Source organism: Amphiura filiformis, chromosome 17 (assembly GCF_039555335.1).
Source record: "Amphiura filiformis chromosome 17, Afil_fr2py, whole genome shotgun sequence".
Lineage (NCBI taxonomy): Eukaryota > Metazoa > Echinodermata > Ophiuroidea > Amphilepidida > Amphiuridae > Amphiura > Amphiura filiformis.
Window position 1 is genome coordinate 56942345 of NC_092644.1, and position 12101 is coordinate 56954445.

The window sequence follows — 12101 nt, forward strand, 5'->3', positions numbered from 1 at the left end:
AGCCACGCATCCATCCCAATTCACCCACAGGGATGATACAGGATGCATCCAATTATGCACGCACATAAAATGGCACATTGCGTTCATTCATTTCTCATTCTGACTACATTGTTATACAGTTTGTCCACTTTGTAGTACAGAGTAAGGTTACGCATATTTTGCACAAGCATATTGTGCGCCTCGTATTAAGACGCTCATGCATTTGTGCACGCCTAGCAGTGTGTTAATTAGAGAATAAAGGTATTGTTATTAGCTGCTGGAGTGCATCTATCATCTCACCGAGTTGTTTTACGCCAAAAATAATGATATCGCCCGTGTTATATGAGACGGTAAATGCACGACAGCGGCTAAAAACAATACCTTTATTCTCATTCTTAAACACTTACAATAAAAATATCATTACCAATTTTAATCAAATTAAATGCTACATTTTACAAGGAATTACCTAGGCTTAAAATCGATCAGTCCTGTTGTTGCTATGCGCCTTCGATTGGTTCAAATAGCACATACGAGTATCGTGTCGACAGTCGACACAAACGCGCTGAAGTGTGTGATATTGTGTCATATCACATGAGTAAGAACCAATAAGTTTGCAGGAACGTTCTCAAGTGTTTAAGAATTCCTTTTGATATAATGGCGTGCAGAAAGTTGCATAATTTACTGCATACTTTACTTTGTACTTCAAAGTGGACAAACTTTAGAACACTTACTTTTTCTAAATTCTGATCTTTATATCTCATCCATCTTCCACCATTCCTTGTGTATTCCAAACGGAACTTCCTAGCATATTCTCTGCCATGTCCATAATCCCACCTGCCTTGCATGGACAAGGCAGTGAACACCGTCATGTTGATGAAGTTGATTTCTAGGAACTCATATCCACCCATGCTTTCTGGTTTCGCACTGACTGGACACCAGGCACCACCACCAAGGTTTAAACTTAGTCTAGGAGAGAATATATGAAAGTATTTTACGTTAGATACTTATACAGACAAATTTATTAGAGATGTTCATGTTGCTCTGTATTTGTGTGAGTTTCTGTTATTCAGTCCAACCTCCCTATCCCAATCTCTGTTATAAATTTTACGTTATCTTTATCTTTTAAATTATAATTTCTCGGGCTAGCATCGTTTATTTCCGATCCTTGCATATATTAATTTGTGCCTCGCATTGTCTTATGCCCTGCTATAGGGTGAAGTATATAGGCCGCCTCCTTCTTCATTATTGAACATTTTAACTAAACAAATTAATCTGCAAGATATTTTTGGTACATAAATATTATGTAGCCAGAGGTTTCCAGTGGTATAAAAATCTCAACTTTTTTTTTTTTTGAGAAAAGAGGAGGGATGAGTCTGTGCCTGTGGATCACGAAATGCCCTTTTAAAATTTATACCATAATTTCTTGAACGTGCATCATTTATTTACGATCCTCATTAGGGCACAACATATCTTCATTATTTATTTGCTGTTGTTACAAAACTGTACTAATATTATGTGCATTTACCAGCATCTATTTGGAAAACTTAAGTATGAAAAATAATGAAAACAGTTCTACAACAAATTAAACTGGGCCATTAAATTTCCTTTTCAGGCAAAAACAAACTGTCAAGCTAATCACTTAAGAAGAAAATCGACTGCTCAGTGCCAGAAGTGGGTAAGTGCAATAGCTGCCCTGTGAATATTTGACAATTTACACAAAGTATATAATTTGTACTCATCTGCACATGACAGCTACACATGGCAGCTATTTCACTTATCCACTTCTGGCACTGAGTAGTCGATATACCCTAGAAAATCAGAAGGATCATTCTCTTCTAACAAACACTCAAGAATCAATTTGTGGCTGATATTTAATAAGATTTGTGTTTGAAGAAAGTCTGGTTAGCATAATAGCCAACAATGAAAACACTTATCGATATTAAATAAAGGAAAGAAAACGCAAAACACTCATGGTGTAGAAACAGCTATTGGACAAGCCTTTAGTTAAGTTTAAAGAAAACATCTAATCCAGACACAGAGTGTATCTAGATGGTGATGTTGGTAAGGATAAGAGGGGCATCACACTTCTTTAAAATGAAACTAGAGCTCTCTGATTACTCTCTATAGTTGGACAAATAATATGCATTTCTTTCCAACCTGTTTGCGGGAATCAATATTAACTATTTGAGTGCACAAGCAAACTTCCTTTGATGAGTGTAATTTTTCAAACAATTTCTTAAGATTGTTGTCAAATGTATTAATCATTTATTCATTTTAAATCAGAAATGGATATTCATGGAATAAATATGCTTGTAATTTGTTTGGCGTATAATTGAGAAAGGCGTAATTTAACATAAGGGTGCACCAGTGATGCATTCCACAACACACAACTAGTGTAAAATTCTATGAGAGTCATTCAAAAAGTTCTACCTCTTCTCTTATAACTTTGGTTCTGTAAATGGCAGCTTCTTTAAACTTGGCATAATTATACATTGGAATGTTACCTACAGATACCTGCAAATGTATATTGATACTTTTTCCAGATTTTTGTAAGTGACCTCAGAAGCAAAATAAGTAAGTGGAAAAAAGTAAAAAGTTGTAAAACAGTTAAATGAAAATATGTGTGTATCCCTCTTATGAGATTAGCTCGATATGCAAGTGTTATGATTATACTAGCAGATTATAACTTCAACAACATCAAATGTGTAACCAAACATAAAGATAACCAGTTATAAAAATGTATTTTATCTTTAAAAACGTATACCAGCATCCAATTTATACTGTTAAATATCTAATGGTCTTCCAGAGCATGAGAATCTGCTTGGGGACCACCCGTATGAAATGACTTTTAAGTTCCTCTGAGAGCTGAAAACTCATATTATAGTTAAGTCAAATATTAAAGAGTAACACAGAAAGCTCATAAACAGTAAAACACAACTTTTAATGAATCACTTAATATATGCTTTGTCTTATCAAGTCCTGAAAATGAAAAAGTTTTGAATTTGAAATGCTGCATTTCAGGAAAAATGCACAAGTGAGCAAGGAAAACCGATGCCTTTTATTCTTTTTATATGTTACACGTATAATTATAAAATATGGCCTTGTTACACTCAGGAAAGTTTTTTTTTTTTGCTGGCAAAAATGGCCAAATGGTTAAAACAACAATTTTCCACCTGCGGCAAAACCCTGCAAACCCTGACCAATTATAAGCCAAACTAACGACAGTAGTGGGCAAGTGCGTAACCAGCATCAGCATTCCAGAAGGCAAAAGCAAGATCATGGGAACGTTGTCCTGGTTAAAAGGGAAAGAGCATCTACAAAGAGCCCCTTCACCAGAAACAGTCATTTTTTCAGACCCAATTTTACATAAAACATTTTTCCAAGGGAAACTCTTCCCCCTTCCCCCATCTCCTCATTACAGTAACACCCCTGGTAGTGGGTGATTGGCACAATTGTGCACAGACTGGATTTAGTAATTAGAAGAAATGTTCAGCTAGTTTTAAGGAGATATAATGATATCACCAATAGTTCTAGTTATAATGTAGGCCTACACACCAACAGTTGCAGTTTGTCATCATTCCAACATAATATAAGGAAATTTCTGTACAATGTGTAGCTGTGTTTAGTGTAAGCCAATTAACAAAAGATCACAGAATAAAACTCATAATCTCTCATCTCATTGTAATCTATACACAAATTCCTGCGTATAAACAAAAGAATAATATATGATACAAACGTTACCAATCTTAGAAATTTGGGTAAATGTTGCCAATCTTATGACACGAAATCTTAATGTTTCATCAATACATTTAAACAAAGGTTAATACATTGACCTAATTTGTATCTAAAAAATAAAACATCCCCTTGATAATCTTCACCACATTCTCAAATTAATACAGTAATAGTCAACTGATTTAGACTTTTGCACATGCTCCTCAATCAAAAAATAGTCTCCTTCACATGCTCATTCTATACTCATCACTTAGTATATAACATGTTGATTTAACCTCTCTCCCATGCTCATCAATCACAGCCTCAAGGGAAAGCGGGTACAACCTGTATATATCAGTAATGATTTCCTCATTATTGATGATGCTATTCAAACTAACTGCAAGTTTAGCATCAAGATTATTAGCTACACTTAGTCCCAAAGAGTAGGGGTGCTTTCTGTTTTATTTACTGTAGAGTCAAAATATGTTTGTATAAAATACACACACTTATAAAAAGCATGATGAACATAGACCTATATACATGGCAAATAACTTAATCAAACCTGATGTTTCTGATGGGTAACTGGGGGAGAGAAGGAACACTTACAAATTTATCAAACATCTAATGCAGCTAGCACTTATCAATTAGAACAATTCATAAGATGTTTTTTTTCTTCCATGAAACATACTTTATATGTTCAATTTGGGCAAGCATCCATTGCACTGCCTTGTTGAGTTTCAACCTATAACAGAGGCCGTATAACGTATATATGCAGAGAAAATCCGATCCCCATTCATTAATGCATACATAATTGATGTTTGAGTTTCCCATAGGGATAACTAACCTTATGAATACGGCTTCACAATTATTTCTTTCCTTTCATGAAAAATTTGAAATGCTATGTTGCATCTTACTCTTTACTTGCTCTTTTGGATGCTGACTTTCTCTATAGACCTACCTACTTTTTCCTGTTTTTGCAACCCACTAGTATACCCACTATTTTTTTACAAAGCACCCAAAACACCCTAATTGGACACTTTTAAGGGCACTTTTGAAAACCCATCCCATCAATATACTAAAATCGCTGAAAAGATATTCCAAAACCATTGCTCGTCCCTGTAAACTTTCAACTAGGGAGAACCAACAGATTTTGAATCTATCCCAAATGAGTGCACCAACATGCCTGGTAGTTGTTCAGTGGTTTCACCATTCCAGAGCTATCCAATCAAGCTTGCAAATTTTAAGCTCAAGATCTTAACCCACTACTGTACATGGCAACAGATTTCCCACAAGGGATATCCATGAAACGTATTGATCATCTTGTGTGATAGTGATAATTTTCAAACTAGCTTGAAAATCTTCATAGTATGTACAGCTGTAGGTATGCAAATCATTAATGGTGGTGAGGTATTTTCAACTTAAGAAGGTGAAGGATTTTCAACTTTTACATGGTGAAATAAAATTCTAAGCTCAAGATCTTAACCCACTACTGTACATGGCAACAGATTTCCCACAAGGGATATCCATGAAACATATTGATCATCTCGTGTGATAGTGATCATTTTCAAACTAGCTTGAAAATCTTCATAGTATGTACAGCTGTAGGTATGCAAATCATTAATGGTGGTGAGGTATTTTTCAACTTAAGAAGGTGAAGGATTTTCAACTTTTAGAAGGTGAAGTATTGGTAACTATGTTTGTATTCATCTTCAGGATGAACCTGCTGCATATTAATGTGCTAAAATGAATGCTCAAATTCCCACCAAGTTTTTGAATTGTAGACAAATGGTTATAGGTTATAAGTAGATTATCTCTGTGAATCTGAAATCAGGACGTATGTACTTGAATGAGCGAAATTCCTGACAAATATATGCTTTGCAAAAAGGGCTAAAAGATAGGTATCTCATGTCTCCATGAATCTGAAATGTAGACGTACTTGAATGAGCACAATTCCTGACATATATATGTCTTGCACAAAGGGGCTATAGGAAGCTTATGTCTCCACAAATCTAACTATCTAGGTGTATTTGAATGAATGAAATAGAGCATTTACAACTGTGAGCTGACAATTTGAATCAACATTCATCATCAAGCCGGCTATGTTTGTTCCACTTGTTTGTGTTCCACTGGGAATCGGGAACAAGATGCTTGTAACATTCTCCATCTCTTGAGGGGATGAAGATGTGAAATGGAGAACATTTCAAAAGATGAGCCCTTTTATCTGCTTCGATTTGATGACAGACAAACAAGGTTTCAAGAAAATATTAGACAAGTTGCTTCAGGTTAGAGTCACTCCTTGAACAGTTCTTGATGACAACTTTTTTTATATAATTTTCTAAAAGGTGCATAATTGTAACATTCAAATTTGGCATTCAAAGTTTTACCTACATGTAGTAAGCTTCTGCTTCTGAAGTTGGTTAATATGAAACGGGTGCCAACAACTCACATTGGAAATTACATCTTAAGAACCACTGACCATAGCATTCATGTACTGTATCTGAATCTCCAACATGAAGACAACATTGATGAACAGGCCTGTTATGGTTATTAATTATTTTAAACTGTTGTGATTTGGTAGTTCACAGCATCTTACGAATGGTAGTGAACTTTGGCAAAAATTGCATTGCTCAATTCATAGCGAGCGTGTAGAAGAATGAAAATATCACAGATATACTTTTATAGGTGCTGCGGTTCTTGAGTTACGTTGTGAAGAGGGCTGAAACAACAACACTTTTGTAAAACGTACATAACTAATTAACAACAATAAATTAAGCAAGTTTGCAGAGTATACGATTTGTAGAATGAAATTTTGCAAAACATCAAGGTGTTAATTTTCAATAATATATTGATCTAGATAATGAAAATCAATTTTTAGGTTGCTTCGACCAACAATACCTGGTCTACCCTTAAGAGTCTCATTGGTATGGATAATTCTCAAGAATACACCATCACTAACAAAGTATACATAAATACTGCCCTCTGTATTCATTTTTGGCTGAATTCGCCTTCAGAAAACTTTTCAAAAGAGAGGAAAGATTAGGCTAAAAAAAAAAAGTAAATTGGAATCTTAGTCATTGACAGTGATAAAGAACCCATATGGTACAATGCTGTCCCATTCAAATCCATACCCAGTTGAAATTTATTTTCACCAAAATTTCTTTGCTTGCTTTTGTATTCATCTATTCTAAACAGAATCAGAGGCCTCAAAACTTTTCAAATTGCACCCTAATTTTGAATGTCATTTGGAAATGGAAGTATATGTCATAAATGTGCCATGTGTAGATGAGTACAATACACTGTGTGTGAAATGCCAAATGTTCACAGGGCAGCTATTGCCCCACTTCTGGCACCGAGCAGTCGATGTACGAGGTACAATGGAATGCTTTTCATCAAAAAAAGGTGTAAAGCAATTGTGCACTCTAATTTGAAAGATGTATCGCAATAATTGCAATGAGGCTTAATACGAGGTCCTGTATCACCTATAGTCAATTGAAGTTTCCTTCTTAAACTTCACACACAAAGTCTTTCTCTGTTCAAAAGAAATGTTGAGAATTGCATACCTTGCATTTTGTGGCCCATAAGTTAGTGGATCTTCTCCATAAACAGAGCTAGCTGCTAGTTGATTATCTGGAATCCTTCTATCACTCATACCAAGACCTGAACGACATGTTTCTATAAAAACAAACATATAAAAGAAACAATAAATACATTTAATATTCATCAAATTTAAATAATCACTTTTATGGTTACCAATGGATCAAGGGTGGACAATCTGATACACTCAGGCCCGTAACTAGGGGGGATATTTGCGAGCGTAGTGAGAGAAAAAATAGGGTTTTTTATGCCTTTTTGTCAAGAAACTATGAAGAAAATTTTGAAAAAAAGTCCACTTTTTTCAAAATCTGCCCTGAAGTCCCGGGGGGGCCACTCAAATATGACAGTGTACGCATGCGTGACCACATTTTTTTCAAACACCCCCTAAACGAGTTTTACCCTACCAGCAAATTTAGCCCCTTAGTAAGGTAATTTAGTGTAGAATTTACCCCCTAATGAGTTTTTGGCTGGTGAAAATGCAACAAATGTACCCCTTTTGGACTCATAATTTACCAAAAATTTGAAAAGGTACCCTAAACAAGTTGTCCAGTTTCAGAAAACTACCCTTATTCTTGAAAATTACTGTTTTTAGACCCTAAACGCCACGCCAGTAACTTGCCTTGCCTAAAAAAACACCCCCTTTTACTTGTTTTTTTGGTCACGCATGCGTACAGACCATTTATGTGAGTGATCCCCCCGGCCTGAAGTCCACCTTTTCAAAATCTACCCCCCCCCCCCACAAATAAATCTTGGTTACTGGCCAGGATACACTTTAGGTGTTCCTTTTTTAAGCTAATGATAGAGTCAACCTAGCATTCTAGTAAAACTGAGATTAATTATTGTTTGCATACTTCTTTGAAAAACATTTTTTTCACATTACAAAACTTCAGGGAGAATTCTCTCTACCACAATTCATATTGAGTGCTATCAATTGCTACCAAAATACGCTTCCCCTTATGTAGTTTTCATATTTAACGGTTCTGAATGTATCAATTGCCATTTTCCCCATCTTCAAACCACCCACATGGTACCCCTTCAAGAGAATCCATGTAAACGACACATACATTTAACCAACAGCGCCCAGCTAAAGTTCATCCTTTTTCGCTCTATTTCTCTGCATTGTTTATGGCAACATCATTTGCATTCAGTAAACCACTATGCAGTTACATCTATTATCATCCTTCCTCTCTTTTTATAAGAGGCAGTCAAAGTAGGTCGCTCAATTCCAGGGTTACTGACTCCATACACTACCAGGATAGCAGCAGGATATTAGTCCCTATCATTCAAGCCTGAATGTCTTTTACGTTTTCTTATATTCAAAATGTTCTGTTCAAATGCATGTGAAACTGACCATGACTGCATATGACATGGGTATGCAAGATATAGGTTGTCACAATTGCAGGTATTAAACAATCTTGTGTGCCATCTGATCAAGCTTCAAAATAACCAGGCACCCAGGAGCCATTTACCCAATGGTCATAACATTTTGGCTCCTTCACACCAAAATCATATAAACCAGGCTCTAAATTTTTTTTTAAATAGGACCTTGTAGTTAAAGCAGGTTTTGTATTTAATGTGTACAATTGAAATTTAAATGACTCTTAGCTCTTTAAAAATGGCTCCTGGTTCACAACATAATCTCAGGACCAGGAGCTGCTTTATCTGAATGTGTGGCTCCTGGTCAAGATCTGCTTATTTTGAGGCTTGCATCTGATAGAGGGCATTTTCACACATAAGTGAAATCTCTTGGTAATCAAGAATTTCAAAGCTATTAATTATTATTATGATCTCTTTTAGGATCAAACGATAATGGGGCATATTTATTTTCATACTAGTAGCATGACTGCAATAAAGTATTACACACTGACTCCAAGATCATCATGTTTTTGAATCTGAAATGAAGCTCCTGATCCCCCACCACCTTTACATACACAATTGCTCAAAGGAATGAAAATGAATATGAATGAAAATTGAATTGTTTTTATTCAACAATTGATTTTGTCCAAACAAAAATAGCTCTAACACTTTATGATTTTACGTTTTGAATCTGCCACATCATCATGGTAAGTATCAAAGATGCTAATGTAAAAGTGGGAATTTTCATATGTGTAATTTTTTGCCCTTTTTAATCTTGTTTAAAAATAAAAATAGCCTTATACAAGAACCTATTTGTGTGTATTTATATCTTTTGTAGCTGTGTTGAGCATGGAGAGCGAAGAAATTAATGTTCTGTGAAAATTCACTTTAACAGTATACTTCATTTCTCATCTGAAGAGTGACAAGATGATAAATATTTATGTAGTAATTTCAAATGTATGATTTGGTTTGATATATTACTGTACTTTAGTGTATGTGCATATATGCAAGTAAAGAGAGAAACCGAATTGTAGAGTGTGTGCGTGCATTTTTGAGTGTATGCTTTAGTAAACACTGTCGATCGGGGACACATTGTACAATGTACATGTACATGAGAAAATGCTGTGTAACAGAGGACACTAGGGAACTGCGGTCACCTGAGCTTACTGGACGGAAATGATTAGGTGCAATACCATAAAAATGCATTATAAACAATGTCCGCATGGGGGGGGGTGTAGCGAATGTCCACGCTCAATGATTAAAGGCCAGTATGGCCAATAAAACTTAAATGTGCTGTCCACAAGTAGACAACTAATAAAACTAAAAAGTATGTGTGTGTACTTTTGTCCACCATTGGTGGTATTTACACGTGTATCAGGTGAGGTGTGTGTGAGGGGGGTGTTTCTGTGTATTGGGTGTATGTTCATGTTGAATTTGATCCAATCCAGGGACACAAGTGCTCAAACAAGAGAGCAGCTGGACATATTTAATTAATGTAGGAAATTTCACAGGGGTACTAATAACGAAAAGGGTGGCACTAGTTAGAGTTAGATCAAATAAATAAAATCAAAATGTTTCAAAATAATACGCAAGTCAAAATATTGAAGTACCAAAATGCTTCCCATGCAAGATGACCAAAACATGGTTTATACTACTTTCTTGCATTTCCAGTGCTTTTACCTTTAATGGTACATACCTTAACTGGTTAGTGACACTCTGTATGTGCATAGATATTTTTAGTAATAAAAATTGGGAAAAACCTGAATTTAAGTTGTGTCAGATTTCAACAGAACTCTTAAACAGCTTTTCTTCTGCTGCACCTACTTATGTCTTGTGGCACCAAGACTTAATAGATTGAATAAAATCCATACATCTAAATTTACCAGTACACCTCAAATACTTACTTAAATCGATCCGTGCCAATCCAATACCTGCAAAGTACAGCAGTAGCACTGTAATATTCCACATTAGAGTTCTCCACACACTTATATCCATGGTAACATCAAAGCTCTGTTAGCACGCACTATAAATCACAAACGTAAAACTAAGCAAAATTGCAAGAACAAAACAAACAAGTCTGCACCTGGTCGTGCGCTGTCGTTTACATCAAACATGTCACATGAAAGGTCACATGACATGAAAACATTAGACCATGATTGCAATACATTAATCCCCCTTTTGTCATGAAGAAGATGAGTTTCCTCCACGTCACGATGCTGCAGCACCTTATGTCTCCCCACTGGAAATTGATGTGTTGCGTATCTATTACTGTGAATAGGACACTAAAAGAATGCTTACAGCACTCTGTCTATGCCTTCCAGATAATTATAAGTATGGATTCTTCATCTTAACAACACATCCAACTTGTAATCCACTAAGATATATCACAACACAAACAATATAGGCTTAGTACAACTCCTTTACATCCTCACTACGTAATGACTTGGTATGTGTCTGATAATAGCCCCGGAGAGTGAGTGAGCGTGGGTAGTGGGTTTAACACCAGCTTTGTAGATGATCCCTCAATAATGATATCTTGCTGACTTTCCCTCCTTGGGCATCAACTCTTGTTTGTTGTAGTTGCACCACTGGAACGTGAAAACTTTCAGACACCGAATTTTAGGCGCAGCTGGAAGTTGGAGACAGATTGGGTTGAGAGGTCAACAAGCAGCTGATTTGGGGCCAAGTTCAGGTTCTCTCATGTTTTGTGTCAAGTCTGAAAGAACAAATGATTGAGTGCATTTAGTTAGATTGAGATTTTATTCACAAAATACAAGGATTTGTAAAACAGTCATTTCCAGATGTTTACACAGGTTGCAACATCTAGCAACTTTATATAAGCTCTCGTCCCTAAGGGAGGTTCAAAGCAGAAATGTGATTACTAGGATCAAAACATTTCCAGGATCTCATGCACAACAAATTGCCAAAAATTGCACCACAGAAGGTATGCTCCCCCTTCCCACAAAATTATGAGCAATTTTGTTTTTTGGGGAGCAAGGAGCTTTATTCTGAACAGATATCATTTCCAAATTTAGACCATTTGTATATTTTTGGTCTCTTTTTCATTTTATTTGGTATTTCAGGAGCAAGTTGCAGTAGAATTCCAGTCATACATCACCACCCAAAACATTATAAATAAAGACACCCCCTCCATGGCCCAGGCATTCCTTTTATTGTCCAATGAATATGGTTCACAAACTTATATTAAATGCACAAGAATTGCACACTTATATTGAACTTTGCTTGTAAACAGAAATATGAAATTCTAACTGGCTATGGAGGATTTAATCAACTTCAAATTTATTTTTACACTGTTTTATTTATCAACTTCCACTAAACACCTCGAGGGAAGAAACTAAAATAGATTTAGAATTGTAAATAATATGGATTGCATAATATGGATGCATAAGAAAAACACCAGTAAATGCAACAATTTTACAAGTGTAATAAGCATGATAAGT

At 35.6% G+C, this 12101-nt stretch overlaps 1 protein-coding gene across 1 annotated transcript in view; it reads right to left on the reverse strand.

Annotated features, from left to right (window-relative positions):
* The window catches only part of LOC140138021 (discoidin domain-containing receptor 2-like), a 177137-nt gene that overhangs the window by 52665 nt on the left and 112371 nt on the right, over positions 1-12101 (reverse strand). Inside the window, 3 exon segments of the mRNA XM_072159859.1 lie at positions 711-945; positions 7251-7362; positions 10545-11356. Coding sequence (XP_072015960.1) covers positions 711-945; positions 7251-7362; positions 10545-10635 — 438 coding nt within the window. The 5' untranslated portion in view covers positions 10636-11356.